Source organism: Triturus cristatus, chromosome 3_2, assembly GCF_964204655.1.
Source record: "Triturus cristatus chromosome 3_2, aTriCri1.1, whole genome shotgun sequence".
Classification (NCBI taxonomy): domain Eukaryota; kingdom Metazoa; phylum Chordata; class Amphibia; order Caudata; family Salamandridae; genus Triturus; species Triturus cristatus.
The window spans coordinates 701,171,093-701,191,044 of record NC_140584.1 but is presented as its reverse complement, the minus strand read 5'-3'; the positions used below and the strand labels follow the sequence as shown (position 1 = coordinate 701,191,044).

Below are 19,952 nucleotides of genomic sequence, written 5' to 3'. Positions count from 1 at the left end.
TTAGCCACCGCTTTGGGTGTATACTGCTATATAGTCAATGCAAAGAATGTGATCTACAGCTCACATGCCTCAAACGGAAAATGTTACTTAGCCAGTAAGCAGCTGCTCTTGGAATGTAGAGCTGTAGATTCACATGAGCCGACCCGCCTCCCTGGTCTCCTGTGGTGGTTGTAGTTCTTAATTTACATTCATACGTATGGACATCTCTATTATACTCTTACTAACTCAATTCTCATCCTTGCGGAAAAACAATCTAACAATGGAGTTGATGCCCATGCGCACTATCAACGAAAGGAGGAGTCGCCTCACCTCGTGACTGGAAAGTCTTCTTCGAAGAAAAACAACTTGCAAACATCCGGACCCAACACTAGATGGTAGGAGTATGCAAAGCATGTCAATCTACAGCTCTACATGCCCAGAACAGATGCTTAAAGGGGAAGTAACATTTTCCTATCCTGACTGTCTGGCCCCAGCAGCCCCTCCTAAACCCTACTCTCTTAACTAACTTGTTCTGACATGGGGAAGAAGAAAACTGCTGATTATGGCCCTGTCCCTACTCCCCCTGCTAAATCTACTTCTATTGACTACATGCTTGGACGCGCCACTTGACCCTACCACGCTGCCACACATTCCAAGCCCGTCGTGAGGGGAACGGCCAGCTTCAGGTTTGCACCTGCAACGTCCTGCCAGCCCTTAACTTCGCCGTGAGGGGAACGGCTTTGCAAAACTACCACCCCCAGCATCCCCAGCGCCCGACGCCTGCCGCCGCTGTCATCAGGCAGCGCCGGGGCGCTACTTGAGGCGGGAAGCTGCCTCGCTGCGCGGGACGCGCCACTTGACCCTACCACGCTGCCACACATTCCAAGCCCGCCGTGAGGGGAACGGCCAGCTTCAGGTTTGCACCTGCAACGTCCTGCCAGCCCTTAACTTCGCCGTGAGGGGAACGGCTTTGCAAAACTACCACCCCCAGCATCCCCAGCGCCCGACGCCTGCCGCCGCTGTCATCAGGCAGCGCCGGGGCGCTACTTGAGGCGGGGAGCTGCCTCGCTGCGCGGGACGCGCCACTTGACCCTACCACGCTGCCACACATTCCAAGCCCGCCGTGAGGGGAACGGCCAGCTTCAGGTTTGCACCTGCAACGTCCTGCCAGCCCTTAACTTCGCCGTGAGGGGAACGGCTTTGCAAAACTACCATCCCCAGCGCCCGACGCCTGCCGCCGCTGTCATCAGGCAGCGCCGGGGCGCTACTTGAGGCGGGGAGCTGCCTCGCTGCGCGGGACGCGCCACTTGACCCTACCACGCTGCCACACATTCCAAGCCCGCCGTGAGGGGAACGGCCAGCTTCAGGTTTGCACCTGCAACGTCCTGCCAGCCCTTAACTTCGCCGTGAGGGGAACGGCTTTGCAAAACTACCACCCCCAGCATCCCCAGCGCCCGACGCCTGCCGCCGCTGTCATCAGGCAGCGCCGGGGCGCTACTTGAGGCGGGGAGCTGCCTCGCTGCGCGGGACGCGCGCGGGCCGCGCCCGGGCGAAGCCCGGGCCAAGGGCGGGCCCGTCCTTGCCCTTCACTGCCCGGAGGTGGCCGGGGCGGGGCCACCCCTCTAAACGGTGTCTTTCAACATCGGTATCCCCAAGGTACTGTGGACTTTGTTTTCTAACTTATTGCAACCTTTTATTGGGTCATTATCCCTGGTTGTTAAACCCTGTTCCTTCCTGCAACAGTTCTGCGGAGCTCTGCGGCAGTAGGCCCCCCCTCGCTGGTTGCCTACCTTGTTTTTACTCTGAGAGTGTAATGTAGTCACTGTCCATTGTCTATTGTATAATAAGGTCTATTTCGAGAACATGCAAATCTACCGGGCGTAGCCTGTGCCTGCTTGTGTTTGGTCAGAGCCGAATTTGTCCACACCCTCTGGCCTGTCATTCACATTATTCTTGTGTTCGTTACCACCGCAGGCATCTATCTATTTATTACAATAGTCCGGGGTTTGACAAAGGTTCTGCCGTTTTACTCTATTTTAAAATGCCTCTAAGGTCAGGTAAAGACCGCACTGTCCAACTACATACTTCCAAGGGAATAGTTTCCGGCCCATTAGATGCCTTTATAACTAGAGCTACCGGGATCCTAGAAAAAGAAATAGCACTGACTGAGAAAAGGCTCTCTTTAGATTTAGTCAGTGGTAAGCGTTCCTCTATAGGAACACTGGCTTTAAGCTCTAGCCCCGCAGCCCAAGCTCCGTCTAATTATTCACATTCCATAACGACAGATGCACTGATACATGTTGTGGGAGACGGGGTGGATTCTTTACATTTGTCACATAACCTTGACTCGAGCCCTGATGTTATCCAACCCAACGGGTCAAACACTAGTGGCACGGACAGAGGGGACACAATTAATAACTCGGTGTCGAAACAAATAGAAGTGTCTGACCCTGTTACAAAAAAAACCAGCAAAAGGAAATATACCCAAAGCAAACAAGGGGGGAGAGTACAGAAGTTGCCCAAATTAAATGCTGTTAATCAAACCAATGCTGCTGCACCTCAGTCTTACAATGCTGTATACCCCCCCATGATACATCCCAACGTATTGTGCCCCTCTTTAACCACCATTGGTTCATCAGACCCGTGCCCCACTTGCTGCAACAGCGATGAAATCCTTCTGGTAAAAATGGAGGCTATGTTCAAAACCCTTTTGCGCCCCGTCCTGGAGCAAACAAGGTTGATGACCATCAAAATAGAAGCATTGGAATCTGTCGTGAACTCGAATAAGCGCCTACTCCACAAGTTAACTGCCCCCCCCGTAGTAGCGGGGGCCCCCATCTCCCAGCCAAACATAACTAACAACACAGATAATATATGCCCGGGTACCACAATGGGGGTAGTAAAAATATCTTCGGCACAGGTGGTCCCTAAGGATATAGACAACACCGCCGGTGCTGATACCCTGGCGCAGGAATCTAGGAAAAACGCCGCCAAGACAACAGTGCAGCGAGCTCAAACCACGAGGGTGGACGAAAGGGTAACAGTTGCACATAGCACCCCATCCTTGCCCCTTTTAGGAAAGCCAAATACTATCCGTAACCCTACAATTCATAACGGGAGAAATATTGTTAAGGGCGCCCACCCTTGCATTGACCTACCCCCAGAATCCAACCAATATACCATTGTGCTAACTGGGGTAGTGCCCGTTAAGGAGGGTGTCAAAGAGACAGATAGGGATCTACGTAATAAAGTAGTATATTGGCTGAATAAAAATCGCCCTCTCCCGCCATCAATTTCAACTGAAATCCTATTAGTGAGGAGAGTTGATTGGGTGGGCTTTGGGACCAAAGACTTAGAGGGTGATTGCATTTTAGTATCGTTTAAGGATCCATGGGTAGTAGAGTCCATTCGAAGGGTAGCAAGGTATGCAAGAATGGGGGATGTACAAACACTGGATCTTGCTTATTTTTACCCCGATAGACATCCTAAACCTATACCCGGCCCCCGCCATAAGCGATTATTAGACAAGAGGCATCTGATTGTGAGAACACCTTGTCACTCCCAACATCTCCAACTCTTCAATCGATACGGCCCTCTTTCTGATCTTGAGGCTGTCGATTGACTATACTTATCATGCAAGGAGCACAGCACAGTGGAGAGCCATAGGAATGTAATACCTGTGCCCGGCGGGGTGGATCTTTCTATGGGGCATGTTGTTGGGGGGAGCCCACTGTCAAATCTTATGGAGGGGTCTGTTGAAGCTACCACAGAGGACATTTCAGAGGAAACCAAGGGGTCGGTTGGTGCTTGTTTGACCCCAAGACTCGAGTTACGGGCTGAACCTGAGAAGGTGGTGGAGACGTTCGTCCCCACCGCGCCAACGATCCAATCATATCAAAATAACGTAATGTCCCCCCATGACTCTCTTAAGGTGGCCTCCTGGAATGTGGCTGGGATCAAGGGCCGGCTACTCTCCGAGGAGTGGCTGGAATTCATAGATTCCTTTGATATCATATTACTCCAGGAAACCTGGGCTACGGCCCCAATCCACAGGGTTGGGTTCATTAATTTTTGTAAACCTGCGATCAGAGGTAACAAAGGGCGCGCTTTAGGGGGCCTACTGATCTGGGTGAAGCATTCCCTGGGAGTCCAACTAACAGAAATTTTCCTTGAACATCAAGACCTCATGGGCATTAAGCTGAGCAAAGCCGCCCACAGGGACCTGTTCTTCATTAACATCTATGCACGAGGCCTACCTGGAGGCCGCTGCCCTGGCATTGTCGATGTAGTTGATAGGTATCTTGACAGTTCAGGTAGTGATAATTTGTTTATCCTTGCGGGCGACTTGAACTGTACCTTTGAGCCGCTCCAGGCAGTCGGGGACAGTTGGGGGTCCTCTGAAGATGCAGTTTGGAACATTCCTGACCTGTCAATAGATAAAATCGCCAAAGGGACAGAGGCAGCTTTGAATTGGATGGCCCTATGTTTGACCAGGGGCTTAAGGGCAGTTAATGGCCGCTCCCTATCAGATCAATGTGCCAGCAATACTTTTGATAATGGTTTAAGGAAAAGCCGTATAGATTATATCTTGCTAAAGCTGGAACTTTGGCATTATATGATCGATATGGAAGTGGTTTCCCGCCCAGAAAGTGACCACAACCCCTTGTCGCTTAGTTTAAGGTTTCTGGGTTCTGATAGATCAAAGAACCCAGATAATGTTACCACAGGCGATCTCACCTTGACCAATGACAGAAGACGGCTGAAATGGTCTAGGATAGTGGGTGATGCCACCCTCCATGAAAGTATCACACAATTGGTTACCCACTCGATGAACGAACTTACGGACATTGTGCCTGAGGGGGCTGGCCTTGATCATGTCACCAAGACCCACGAAGGTTGTTTTGAACAGCTTAAAATTCTTTTATCCAGTCCATACTTGGCAGTCCCGCCAAAAAAACTATGTTCCCGGCAGAAATGGTATAACGGGAAATGCAGGGAGGCTTACAGCCAATTAGTCAAGGCGGTCAAGTCACGGGTTATGGTAGACATTAAGCTAGCCAGGGCCCAGTATAAAAAAATCCAGTGGGAAGATAGGCATTGGTCCGATCTTTTGGATGCTTCGACATCCAATAACCAGACGAAATTCTGGGAATTGGTCAAATGGGGCAGGGACCCAGATTTGAAAATACCTTCTAATCATGTCCTCCCCGGAACTTGGGTGGACTTTTATGCATCCCAATTTAGGTCTGAGATCTCTGCACCCTTTACCCTGCTAAGTGATGAGTACACACTGTTGGACCACGGTGGGGTCCTGTTCTTTTCTGAACAGGAAACAGAATTAGCATTGGGTTTGACTGAGTGGGGGAAGGCTCCTGGGATGGACCTAATCCCCGTTGATCTGTTTAAATCCAACCAAGGACTCTGGATCCCGTACATCACTAGGCTAGCAAATGCAATTGCCCAAGGAGCTAGAATCCCAATGAGCTGGAAGGGGGCCGAGATCCTCCCAATATATAAAAAAGGGGACCGGTCCAACCCGGGCAATTACCGCCCGATCAGCCTTATTGATTCTCTCCAAAAGGTCATCGCTCGAATGATCTTAGGCAGAGTTCAGGGATGGATGGTTTCAGAGTGTATTTTGTCCCCTATGCAAGCAGGCTTTAGAGCTGGTATCAGTACTATCGACCAGGTGTTTAGATTTTGCCTGATGTACTGGAAGGTGGTGCTGTTAGGTGGGGGGAAGATTTTCGCCGCTTTCATTGATCTAAAGGCTGCTTTTGACATGGTTCCGAGGGCCAAACTGTGGTGTGTCTTGAGAGACCTAGGTTTACCCCTGGAACTTCTGGATTTAATCGTCAAATTGCATGAGGACAATTTTGCCAGGGTTCGATGGGGCAGTCAAGGACAAGTGACGGACAGTTTCCCAGTAACACGCGGGGTTCGTCAGGGTTGCGTCCTGGCGCCCACTCTTTTTTTGCTATTTATTGACCAGGTAGTAAACTTTTTCAATACTTTTCCAACAGACGCTCCCTCCCTGGCCGGGAAGAAGTTCCCCATGCTCATCTTCGCTGATGACACTCTGCTCCTCTCTAAGACCAGAAGCGGTTTACAACGGGCATTGAACCGCTTCGAGGAGTTTTGTGTCATCAGCGACCTGAAGGTTAACGTGAGCAAAACTAAGTTCATGGTATTCACAAGGAATGCTCCGGTTCGGAGCTCGGTAATGATGGGCGGTGCCAACTTGGAACAAGTAGACCATATGTCCTACCTAGGGGTTACATTAGATTTTCGCCTGCGATGGAAGGAGCAGGTAGTTGTACAGCAGCTTAAACTGGCCCGGCTAACTGGCTGTCTCGTCAGGGAACAAAAGAGATCCATCACTAAACGAGTGCACCCCGCGCTAAAAATCTACGATGCAAAGATCAACGCTGCTATTTTATATGGAGCGGATCTTTGGGCGTACACAGATCTATCTAGCCTGTTTAAAGCACAGTGCAAGTTCCTGCGGAATTTAGTGGGGCTTCCTCAATCAACCCCATCTATACCCCTTTGTTTGGACTTGGGATGTAATCCAATCAACGAGATGGCGAGGTACAGATTGGTGGCCCTTTGGAGACGGATTTGGTCTTCCCCCGACCTGGTCTCATTTGCTAAGGAGCTTGCCGAAGTCAGGTCCCTGGAGGGATCCGGGAGAATTCCATGGCTATGTACGGTTAGAACCATTTTGGTCCAAATGGGTCTGGAACAGTTGTGGTTGTCTCCTGGAACTAATGTGTTTCCCTCCAAACCAGAATTTAAAGCACTGTACTGGGCCTCGGTCAGACAAACCCTAGTGTCTGCTTCCAGCTCCACTAGTCTAACTGGCAGGTTCCTGGCTAACAAGCTGGACCCTTCCCGCGAGAACTATTGGGACATTATTACCAGGCCGTTGGATAAGAAACTCTACCACCAGTTTCGGGTGGGTTCTCTGCCCCTGAATACATTTGTTAAAAATTGGGGCACAGGAACAACCGAATTTTGCAAATGGTGTCCCGGCCACAAGGAGTCAGAGGGCCACCTTTTATTTGCCTGCCCCAAGTACCACGACCCTCGCAAAAAATGGTTAAAACCTTTGTTCCAACGCTTTACTTGTGGCAGGTCCGCTGAGGCTATTCGGGTACTAAAGACCAATACTTCAGAGTTGTTTGTGGTGAGCACAGCGAAATTTTTGGGTTGGGCTTGGATTATTAGAGCCCAAAAATAGCAAGGAGTTGCTTGATCATACGATTCATTTTTAAAAGTTTTAATCTAAAATTGGATATTGTACAGTATTTTAAGATGGTTTTATTCATTGATTTTATGTTTTAATAAGGAACTGTATACACAAACGGATCGTCTTAATACAAATGGGATGTTTAACTGGGATTATTTTTTAAATGTATAGTTTTTATTGTGTGTAAATTGGTCAGTATGTGGTGTTTATAATGTATGACCTTAACTGTTTGTGTAAACCTCGTTGTCTTTTGTGATTTTATTATCGAAATAAAGACTTTAAAATCTGAATCTGAATCTGACTACATGCTTGAGTGAGCTGTGAGTCTCATTAATATAGAAATTGCCCTGCGGTGCTGGGCCTGGTTCCATGAATTCACCATGGTTCGATCTCACTCGTGTACCAATACCCAACAATCCGTCCAGTCAAGTCACAACATCTGTTGATATTGCGAAGTCACCCAGCCATACTCCTGTGGCAAGCAGTACTACTACCCCTAAATCTGTTGGCAAATCCAAACATGACGCCTGCCCAATCACTCGTGTGTGTTTTTTTTTTTTTGTCTAAATTTAAAGAGCCTCAGATCCAGAGTCGATCTTCCAGACCTCACAACATCCACACACTGCACATTAGGTAGATTTTAGGTGCTTTCTGCCCAGCCCGTGTTTTGGGAATTATTGCTCATGGTCTTTTTCTAACAGGGACTCGTGTACATATTTTTTTGTTCTTGTTTTCGGCCTAGATTGTGTTTTTCGAATGTTGGCCTTTGTTTCGTTTTTAACAGGACATCTGTGCGCATGTTGGGCTTTGTTTAATTTATGTGCATTTTATACCAATTAGTGTGCATCAACATGTCCTCCTCCGTGACGTAAGCTGTGTGACATCAGGCACACAGGCTGCGGGGAGCACGGGTGACTCACCGTATCCGGGTTTCATTAAATCGAGCCTAGGCAGCATGCATGCGCTGTCGGAAAGACCTGTAGTATTCAGTAAACTGAGGTAGCTCACGCCTGCTGCTTACTACTTGTTCGAGGCAGTGTCTGTCTGTCTTTGCCGTGTAATTGGTTTAGGCAGCCAACGTCACTTCCGTTTTTTTTCCTCTGCAGCACCGACCAAGTACAGGTTTGTTATGCTTAGACAGCGTAACTGTTATTTGGGGAACTCTTTTTTGTTTATTGCATTGCTTCATGCTTGTGGTAGTGCTCGATGCACGTCTGCGTCGTCCTCCCCACCGTCGTCCCCCCGCACCACCACCCGCCCTCTGTGTGCCCCCGCCCATTGCTCCTTGTTTATTTCCTTTTTTTGTCAGCGTTCTGCACGCCATTCTCTCGGTCCTAGCTGTTTATTGCATTGCTTCATGCTTGTTCCAATTGTTGCAGCCGTCCCAAGCTGCCCTTTGTCTTTGAGTATGGCAGCCGCACCTCCTTGGTTTTGTTCTGCCTGGTGTGGCTCGCCCACCTCCTCATGCAGTGGATACTGCAGGGGGCATGATTTTCTCACATTGCCATTATATCACAACGTATTCACACACAACCAGACCCCCGCCCCCGTACTTGCATCTTCGGGCATCTAGTCTCACCTTGTGGTTTCAATCAATCAATCAGGTGTTTGTTAAGCGCGACTACTCACCTGTAAGGGTCTCAAGGCGATGGGGGTTCGCAGGTTCCAGTCCATCAAGGAGGGGGTCTTTCGAAGAGCCAGGTTTTGAGGTTTCTTGCGAAGATGGGGAGCGATGTTATCTGTCTGAGTTGGAGCGGAAGGTCGTTTCAGGCTCTGGCCGCACGGAAGGAGAAGGAGCGATCTGGTCTTTCTGGTGCGGGGGACCACGACGTAGGAGAGCTGATCATAGGGTCCTTTGGGGTGCGTGGAATTTGAGTCGGCTGTTCAGGTATGCTGGTCCGGTGTCGTGGAGGACCTTGTGAGCGTGGGTTAGCATCTTGAAGGTGACTCTAGCTTCGATGGGGAGCCAATGGAGTGTGCGCAGGTGCTGGAAGATGTGGCAGTTTCTTGGCAGGTTGAGGACCAGTCTTGTGGTGGTGTTATGGATGGTCTGTAGCTTGCGGGTGAGGTTTTTGTTTATTCCGGCATAGAGTGTGTTGCCGTAGTCGAGCCTGCTGGTGACCAGGGCGTGAGTGGCGGTCTTTCTGTGTTCGAGGGGCATCCATTTGAAGGTCTTATGTAGGAGGCGGAGGGTGTGGAAGCAGGAGAACGAGACGGAGTTGATCTGGCGGCCCATTTTGAGCTCTAAGTCCAGGATGATTCCCAGGTTGCGTGGTCCGTGGCGGTGGGCAGGCTTCCGAGGGCGGGGGGGCCACCAGGTGTTGTTCCAGACGTCGGGATTTGGGCCCATGATGAGTACTTCCGTTTTGTTGGTGTTTAGTTGTAGGCAGCTGTTTTTCATCCATTTGGCGACGGCTTCCATGCCTTCTCGAAAGTTGTGTCTGACGTTGTAGGGTTCGTTGGATAGGGAGAGGATGAGTTGAGTGTCATCTACCGTATGACCCAATGTTGAGTCCATAGGTTCAGACGATGGGGGCGAGCGGAGCCATGTAGACGTTGAAGAGCGTGGGGCTGAAGGAGGGCTGAGGGAGGACCCCTGGGGGACTCCGCAGGTGGTAGGTGTAGGGTCCGAGAGGAAAGGGGGAGTCTGACCCGCTGCGTTCTGCCGAAGAGGAAAGAACGGTTCCAGTCGAGGGCCATGTCTTTGATCCCTGCGTCGTGAAGCCTGTGTATTAGGGTGCGGTGAGAGACTGTGTCGAACGCCGCTGAGAGGTCGAGTAGTATGAGGACTGCTGTTTCTCCTTTGTCCAGTAAGGTATGGATGTCTGTTGCGGCGAGGAGGGCGGTTTCCGTACTGTGTTTTTTTTGCCTGCATATATCACTTAATCTCCCCATAGCTTCCGTCCTCCCCTGCATCGCTACTTTCATTTTATTACTCCCTGTGCTCTCCCGTGACCACCACCGAAAGACCCTCGCTGCTCATCACAGTAAACCCCTCCTCCCTCAGATCCTCCTTTAACCATTTTCACAATAAGCGCTTGTGTTTAACAGCTCTGACGGCCCATGTAGGGTTTTATTTTTTTCTTGTAATCCTCGTTATTCATTTTGTGCCACTAGTACAGCTGAGACTTAAGCTGCATTATGAAGAGCAGCAGGGAAGCAGCATATTTGGTGCTTTAAACCGCCAAGCGCCACCCGTCCTGTACACTATAGGCAGGTTTACAAAATCTATGTTAGATCTGTCAGCGAACGCTGAGTTGTACTGCGAGCACAAGAGGGATTTTGAGGAAGGAACACACACAAAGGTTAGACATAAACAGTGCTTCCAAACAAGACGACCTTGAATTAAATTTTATTCATTCTAGGTGGAGAGTTCTGGCTTTTTTCCTACACAGAACGACGGTACGCACAAAATAGGGCGAAGTGAAGACAGCCTTAGGGCATGGCGTTGCAGCTTTTAATATTGGCAGATTCAATGCCCCTACTCTATAGTTTTAGCAAGATAATTGACACTGACCTACTTGAGCTAGGAGGTTGTGCAGCAGAAAGCACAACACCGCCTCGTACATCTGCAAACGCTCTGCTACTATATCGGGTGATTTTTCTCTGCCACAAGTATCCACTAACGTTCTCGGCCTTTTGGCTCCGATCAAGTGTAGTTCACTTGGTGGTCCCTAGAGGGAGATCGGTCAGCTGGGATGTAATCATTGCACTTTGTGTGGCAATGAAACTCTCGAGCACGATGATGGAAAGGTGACGGTAACGTCATCGTTTTTTAGTAGCTGGACGGCTGGACTGCTGGGCGGCTCACTGTGAAGTGGGCTGACTGTCAGACTGGCTGGATGGTGATTTTTTACGTAGGTCGTGGGTTTCGCTGGACTGCTGTGCAGGTCAGCCAGGACTCACGGCCAGGCTGACTACCTCGGTGGAACGGCGGGCCCGAACGGCATGGCTGGAAGGCTAAGTCGACCCCCTGTCTGGCAAACCCCTCCTAGGTCCGACCAGCGCAAGGCTGACCGGCTAATGGCTGACTGCGGATTGGTTCCCCGCAGTTCGGCTGGGCTGGTTGGCTGCTGGAGGGAGGGCAGAGCTGGACAGACCGGGGAGGCTGAAAAGATAAGCCATGCCTAGTACGCCGAGTGAGTTGGACGGGAGGCTAGGCTGGCCGGTGTGGCAGACTGGCTCAACTGGCCAACTGAGGGCTAGACGGGTAGATCCAAGAAAAGAAGAAAAAAAAAAAACAAGTATCCACTAACCTCTGTCTCTGGTGTGCTTTTCTTTGCCAATCCGGTCTTTTCTGTTCCACCCCCTCCCCAGCCTCTAACCCGCCCTGGTTTCATATCCTCCCAGTCCCCTTCATATCCTCCCAGTCCCCGTCAGCTTTGCCAATGGGACGAAAGCTATACGCTTTGGTAATATGCTGTGTACTGGCAAGAATTTCATTTCCTATTAGCTCAGCAGCTGAGGGTGACCAGACGTCCCGGATTTCCCCGGACGGTCCGGGGTTTTGGAGAAGTGTCCCGACACTTTTCTTCAAGTTGGAGAAATGTCCGGGTTTTTGGGTAGTGCTTGTGTTATTAAAAGAAATGTCCCGGTTTTTAAGGGAGGGTCGGGTGAACCTGCAAGTTAATTCGGGTTATGCAGGCTCACTTTCGACCTTTCCTCTTAGAAACGGGGACAGAAGTTCACTTCTTTAAACTCTCCTGCTGTGCTGCTTCGCCTGATTTAAGCAGCACAGCAGAATTTAATGAGGTGTGAATGGGGCTGCAGAGGCCACAGGGCAAGGCCAGGCCCAGCAGTAGCCGGACCCTGGAGCTCTTCGCAGAAAGGGAGGTAATGTGAAAATACATTTATTTTGAAGAACACAAATATATATTTGTGTTCTTAAAAAAAAGTTTTTATATATACATGTGTGTGTGTGTGTGTATATATATATATATCTGTATATAAGAAGCCCTGAAACATAATAGATCATTTAGTCCTTTTTCTAGGCTTGTGCCCGTCCCGGTTTTTAATTCTGAAAATCTGGTCACCCTATCAGCTGCTGCAAGAACAGAGTATATAAGAATGACGCCCACATTCTCACTTTTTTGCAGCAGCTGAGCTGAAAAGAAAGTACATTTACCAGTAACCAAGACCATGATATAAACGTGTTTTCCTCTACTTTACTGTTGCATGTCAGATAGATGGGTGATCCCTCGGGGCTACCTGATAATGGGATTGACAGGTTTATGTTTCTCCCCCTAATAAATATCTGTCGGAACACGCCCGTGTATTAATTTGCACAGAATAGCTATAATTTTACTGCAGAATATCCGGTTTTGTTTATGCAACGTTGTCTGTATTGTTTTTTTCCAGTACAAAATTGGAAAACCATGTTTTTTTCCAATACATAATCGAAAACCATAGCAACAGCTATAACGATGTTTAGTTTTGTTAACATGCACTGCTGTATTCCTTAAGAAGACGGAGACAGCGCCAATAGCGCTAACTCAAGCAAATGTGAGCCCTATTGTATTGCAAATGCTTGTTTTTCAAAAGCAGGCGCGGAGGACGGGGGGAGGCGGGGCACCGTGACAATGGTAGGATCTGGAGCGCTGGCAGCCAGCGCAGGTTAGCATCTAAAGCTCAAGCAGGCCTCTGCTGCCATCATGTATTCATGTACCATATGTCTTAGATTTCCTTTTACATTAATTTGATTGATGTACTTTTTTGCTTGACATTAGAGCAGTATTCTTCAATCTGTGGGGCGCGCCCCCCAGGGGGGGCGCGCCACTATTCCAGGGGGGGCGCGCACTCCACACGAAAATCTGATGGCTGATATTCGGCCCTAACAGAGGTTTTGAAAACGGCGGGATGGCAACCCTCACACCTTCAGCCCTTGAGCTGTTAAGAGGTGCTTGAAGGTGACTAAGAGGGAGGGGCTGCAGCTTCAGGCGCAGGGGCATCTATTCAGATGCAAACAGCCCTGAATGCGTCTCTGCAATTTAGAGGGGCCTCACACATTCCCTTTCTGCCCAGAGCCCCAAACATCCTAGAACCGGCCCTGATTACCCCGAGGCAGCAGTGGTTCTCTTCACAGAGCTTAATTACTGTCACTAAATTGTAAGCAAACCTCGGTTCTGCAAACATGCAGTCTATAATTGGAATAAAATAAAGAAATGGCACAATCGCACCCACACGGATTAAACAAAGTATGGAGGACAATCAGTTAAATCGGTTATCTTGGAGTATCTCCTTTAAGTACTGTACATCACAGTGGGGGATGGCAAAACTAACATTTTGGAAAGAGAGCCTGTCTTCTCGTTGTCTTGTCCAGGAGGGGGTGAGGAGCCCTACCCCTCCCTGGAATACTTGAAAACTGCATGCCCACCCCTGTGCCCACCCTGGTGGATCCTGTCCAAGTCCTGGAATGGCTCCTGCAGCGAGGGTGAAGTTCTTGATGGGCCTCTTCTCAAAAAGGCTCAGCTCGAAATTAATATGAAAAGGTGGGCGAGTGAGTAAGTGAAGGGATGGGTGGATGGCTGGATGAATTAGTGAAAGGGTGAATGGATGAATGAAAGATTGAATAGATGGAGAATGAGAGAGGATGGATGGATTGATGAGTGAGTGGAAGGATGGATGAGAGAAAAGGTAAATAGCTGCATGTATGGGTGGAAGGGTGGATGGATGGGTAAAAGGGTGGATGGATGGGTAAAAGGGTGGATGGATGAGTGAAAGGATGGATGAGTGAAAGGATGGATGAGTGAAAAGGTGGAGGATGAGTGGGTGGATGGATGAGTGAAATGTTGGATGGATTGATGAATTGATAAGTGCAAGGGTGAATGGATGGAAGGATGAGTGCAAGGGTGAATGGATGGAAGGGTGAATGGATGGAAGGATGAGTGAAAGGGTGGATGTAAGGATGGATGAGTAAGTGAAAGGGAGGGTAGATGGACAAAAGGGTGAATAGATGAGTGAAGGAGTGAAAGGATAGATGGATGAGAGAAAGGATGGATGAGTGATAGGGTCAATGGATGGATTAATGAGTGGATGAGTAGATGGATGGGTGGGTGGATGGATGGATGGATGGAAGGAAGGATGGCTAAGTGAAAGGGTCGATGGAGAGGGAAAGGGAGGATGGATGGATGACAAAGGGTGGATGGGTGGAAGGATGAGTGACTGGGTGGATGGATGAGTAAGTGAAAGGATGGCTGGATGGGTGAAAGGGTAAATGGCTGGATGGATGAGTGAATGGATGGGTAGAAGAGTGAATGGATGAGTGTACAGATGGAGAGGGTGAAAGGGTGGATGGATGGATGATGGATGAGTGAAAGGATGGATGAAGGAATGGTTGAGTGAAATGATAGATGGAAGGATACGTGATGGATAGGTTTGCAAATGGTTGAATATGTTTGGATTTGGCTGGGCTTACTTATATACTATGGCGTGGCCTCCTCTGATGTGTCTGTAAAACGTACCTATTGTCCTGAAGTTTTGTCCTGAATTTTGACCTTCTGTCCTGAATTTGTGTCCTGAATTTTGACCCTTTGTCCTGAATTTTTACACTCACCGTTGGCAGTAGCAAAAATCCATCCACAGATTGACCGTCTCTGTGGTGAAAAACAGGCACACCCGTCACATTAATGTTGGTGGTGTTATTATCAATCTGTCATGTGTAAAACAAAGCATCCTAGTAAAAACAATTTGCACACATTTTATCTTGGAACATTTTGTTTGTTTTGAGCTGTGTAATAAGCCTGTCATTAACCACACCCACTCACAAATCTACAGTTCACTAAACTCCCATTGCGTTGAACATTATTTGCCGGATATGGCCCGGGATATGCGGGTGTCAGTCAATTATGTAGTGTACAAGATTCCAGAAATTTCTGTCAGGTGGTGGGGGGGCCCGACATTTCAAAAAATTCAGTCGGGGGGGCTCAACCTACAAAAGTTTGAAGACCTCTGCATTAGAGCAATGATACAAGCAGGGAAGCAAACATCCAGGTGAGAGGCGTCTCTTTCCCTATTTTGGGTGTGTTTGTGTGCGGGCCACTGTAGCCTTATTGCTTTTACTAGCAGGTTAATAACAGCAGCGAAGCACTCTCTATCTTGTGTATCTTCATTTGCAGGTTGAGCCTGTAACTACGAGAATGGTAATTAACAGCTGTTAAAGCCCGCAGGTACGGGCAGTAAGGCTTAATTAAAGGTTTTTGCTCACCAAAACTAATTACCCTTTTTATGTTCTTCTTTTCAGCTTCCAGAGATGCTCCATGGTGAAGTTGAGAATGAAGAAAATGGATTTTGTCCCGTGGGACAGTTCCTCCTTCAGAACTTGGGCCTACTTTTAGGATTTGCCCTGATGCTGATAATTGCCCTCTATGAAGATAGAATTGTGTTTGACTTTAAGCTATGACATTGTCCGCCATTCACTGTGCTTGCAATGGTGTTACTGTATGTGTATCGATCTGATCCATTATATTCACAGTTTACTCGGAAGCAGAAAGTAGTACCTTGCACTACTATATATGCATAGTGATGCAGATATCTGTTTTTCTTGCTGACACTCCCATGGTTCTTCATTAACGTAACAGACAAGTAGTATGAATAGCAACATGGTACAATGACGCTTGACTTTAAACATTAATGCAAATCATCCACTGTGTCATCTGTGGAGGTGGAATTACAACCCATTATTGTCTCGATACTAAGCACTAAAGTTGGAACAGCCTTGCAATAACACGTTTTACAGTACTGTAAAGTGTGATTGTTTGCTGCTCTTTCGGGAAAAATATACTGTATGGTGTAAGCACAGAACATTCTTATCTCCAGTGGTTAGAAATAAGTAACTGCCACATTTCATGACATGTAGTGCATGTGGTAACCACAGTGTACGCATAATGTATAATGCAAACAGCACACTCCCATGGTGGATATGGTATTTCAGCTTCCCTTTCTTAAAAGCTAAAAATGTCATTGCTTTGTGATCTCTAAGTTAATTTATATTATTTACTAAATTGTTTCTCTGTGCGGTTTAAAAAATGAAATCACTGGCAATAAAAAGTGTATGTTTGATTGCAAGGAGGCTGGGAAAGGAAGCCACGCATTTCTGATCATTCTAACAACTTTTTGGGACAAATAAGCATGAATATTTTGGTGAGGCAAATCTTTGAATACATTGTCCATCTGTATTTTGCTAATTCCCAGAAACGCTTTTGAATGTATTTTTAGAACGGACCTGAACCATTTCCTATCTGCAGGATGCCTGTCAGAGGTGTACAGGAGATCTATATCTAAAGCGAGTTCCAGTAAAAATCGATTATATTTTTTAAAGGGCAATAAAAGCACAGGGCGATTTTATTTTCTTAAATTACCTGTAGAAGGGTTCAAACAGAAAGTGTGTTCTCTTCTCAAAATTACGTTGCCATTGGAAACTGTCAGCTAGGATGTTTAGCAGATTCACTGGAATATACTATTGTTTACATATTGTTGGAGTTCAGGTATATGAGCAATATATATTGTGCTTGTTACAAATGTTTTAGACCTCTAGGAGATACTTTTACCTCTTTTGTAGGATGTTCTCCTTTGAGTTTTAACATGACTCCTAATCCGTCCTCTAATACCGCAAGGGTCATGTAGGCACTGTTATGACATTACATAGAAAATACCTTGCTGGTGGATGCATGTAGACTGGTTATTTGAAAAGTCTTCCCTAGCCACAATAATATTTAGCGTTCTCCTCTCTGTTATTCTTCAGTTGTCAACTAACTATGGGTTAGAAGACTTGCCAAAGACTACCAGAAAGTAACCTTTAAGCGAGACCGCGATGGAGATTCCACCTTTGTGCATCCAACTGTCCTAATATGGATCTTGGGTATGCATGTGGGGTGCACTGCCAAAAAAAATGACCCATGAGTGCCAGGAACGTAGTATCCTATATTTTCAGTTAAAATAGCTGGGTGATTGCGTCTGTCAATTTACATTGTCCCAAATTTGAATTTACGTCTTAATACAAAATGATGCTTTTCTGGAGTTCACTGATCTTGAAAGTGCTTACATACCTCTATCCTTGTAAAATACATCGATAAGGTGCCTACTTGTGTATGTACAATTGCTTCAAAAGTGTCCTTGGTTTCTAGTACTACTCCTTATGGGCATGTTCGGTATGTAAATTGTAAACACACAATTATGGTAGTGGTCACAGTGCCTCCCTTTTCTATGCGACAAGCTTGCCTTCTTTATTTGCACAGGCATTTTCAAGTGAAGTATGAGTTGGACAAAATAAGTGAAATAACCTTAAGCTGAAGATTGTTATATTTGGGCAAGTGAATGTCTCTGCTGCCTGTTGCATCGATTTGTGAAGACGCTCAGTGGTACCTCAAAGTGACGAGCAAAAATAGCAGTTTACATACACGAAATGTCATAAGGAGAAAATTCAAAACATTGTTTAATAAATTGTCAGTCTGAAGCAGTTTGTACAGAGATAGACACCGCTTCGTTTTACATTGCCAAAGGAATGCAATGCAAACAACAACATCTTGACACAGGACTATTCATGTAAGCCAACATGTATCATTCATTGCTGTTAAAAAAATGAAGCCTGATGCTTTAACGCAGGCTAGACAAACCTGTTGTCTTTCCGCGTGTTTCAATAGGCTTATGAACATATGTAGGGTTCTTGTAACCTTACATGTCAATCTGGTCTGAATTCTTTGGGTTGAGAAAAGTAAAAAAAAAAAAGATATTTTTTTACAAGCAAAAGCATAAACTCTGCTAATGCTTTCAGCACGTCATAGAGTTGTGTAGTACTGGCATGCACCTTTTGGAAATACTGCTGTTTCATATCTAATGCGATTAACAGGACAGCTCCTATTGATTGTATACAACCATTTCTGTTTGTAAGCTTTGCAACCCATTGTTTCAAAATGTACGGTTTCAACCATACCTGAATAAGGGCCAACAATGTTTCTATTCCATTGTAACTTTTTTTTTTCCAAGCAAATTATTGACTATTTATGATCTTAAGTGACTATCTTAATAAAAAAAAAGTTTTTTTTATACGGGTAGTACTTCATTAAGGCATTAATAGGTTCTACCAGTATCTGTTACTTTCACAGTATTAAAAAAAATATGTATTGCTCCAATTTAGTTAGTATAGAAAACGCTTACCAGGACTCCTGTTCAGATACTGCAACAAGTCTAAATACTTGTCTTTTGAACTGAGGCAATGTCTGTTTAAAAAACATTCCTTTTTTAAATATATCCTACATAATGCTCAACATATATATATATATATACGCTTTATTTGGTAGAGTTTTAAAGCCAAAACTTTTGGAAAATAACAATGTTCAGTAATGTATTTTGCAGGTCATCAAACAAATGTCAAAATGTACCAGCACATTTGTTGTTTCCTATAATCAGAATTTGTTTTACCTCCTCATCACAATGATAAGTTGCAGTTTATCTTTCTGTGCCAACTGCTGCCTATGTAGCTCTCCAGTATGTAACGGTTCAATTTATGTTTGAAGAAAAAATATCCATTATCTTGGACCAGTAAACAGAGTTCCTTAGTTTCAAAGAAGATGATCCTAGAGTGAATAATGTCAGCATCCAACAGTACAAGAATTAGCAGACAGATGAATCAAACTGCAACATTCAAATAGCCTCTTTAATTGACTCATTATGCTCAAACGATTTCTTCTTCTGTTGTAGTTTATCATTAGCTTTGATTCATGCTCATTTAAAGGAACTAGAGCGCCTCTAGAAATGTAACTCCACCAAAATGGCTGTTTAATTCACCAGTTGCAGTTTATTGCATACCCACCGTAGTTCTTCTACTAAACGTTTTTAGTGGTGTTAGTGAAAAAGTCTGGAATCATATTAGTCACTGTGCCGAGGAAGGAGTTTCAGGGTTAGAGACTTGTTTCTCCCACTGACCCTTCACATGGTCTTGACCTCCACCTCACCATATTTGACTATGATTTGCTGGTGTTTTGAAACTGGTTCACCTGTATGACAGACTAAATAGACCATTTTTATTCAAGGGAACGGTCAGTGTGCCACGTGTCATTTGTAAAACTCTTTTTGACAGCAGTTCATAGAGGGCAAGATAACTGCCTGAAAGGTGCTTAACATTTTTTAAAAGTATTAGCTGAAAAGACCAATGGGTTATCAGCCTATTAACTCTCCTTGTTGACTGGACTGGTTCAGAATCCATTGATGCGTCCAATAAGGTGACTCTACTATTCTCATTGACTGGACTAGTTCAGGATCCATGTGTGTTTCTAATAAGTGATGTCAATGATGATCTGAAATGCTGTGCTTGTTCCTGGCTCAAAAATTCTAATCTACTTGAATGCAAAGTCTTGTTCAAATTCTCTGCTATGGAGGTTGTATATGTTACCTGTATTACACGCTGTCACTGTGTGACATCGATATGCATTTCAACGTTGCTTACATTGTAATCACCCCACTGTGGTTACGCCTAGCAATGATACAAAGATGCAGTGTGAGTTTTTGTTTCCATTACCATAATGTCTGTGTTTAAGTGTAATTATGGTCCTTAACTTAAGCAAGGTGCTACCCTGCAAAGTAATCTAAACCATTCTGTTTTTGTAATACATGATGCTGAAAATTATAAATGGTTACACTGTTCATTGTCAAGACTTGTGCTTCTTTTATGTACAGTACGTTCCCTGTAAATAAGGCAAAAAAATAAAAATCTCAAAAGTGTAACATC

At 46.2% G+C, this 19,952-nt stretch overlaps 1 protein-coding gene across 9 annotated transcripts in view; it reads left to right on the top strand.

The window, feature by feature from the left end:
* SLC39A10 (solute carrier family 39 member 10) overlaps positions 1–19,952 on the top strand; it is a 449,258-nt gene extending 429,306 nt beyond the window's left edge. For all 9 annotated transcript variants that reach the window (XM_085648771.1, XM_085648766.1, XM_085648773.1 and 6 more), the window contains one exon: positions 15,471–19,952. In XM_085648771.1, the coding sequence (XP_085504897.1) occupies positions 15,471–15,629 (159 nt within the window). In that variant the 3' untranslated portion in view covers positions 15,630–19,952. The remainder of the gene's footprint in view (positions 1–15,470) is intronic.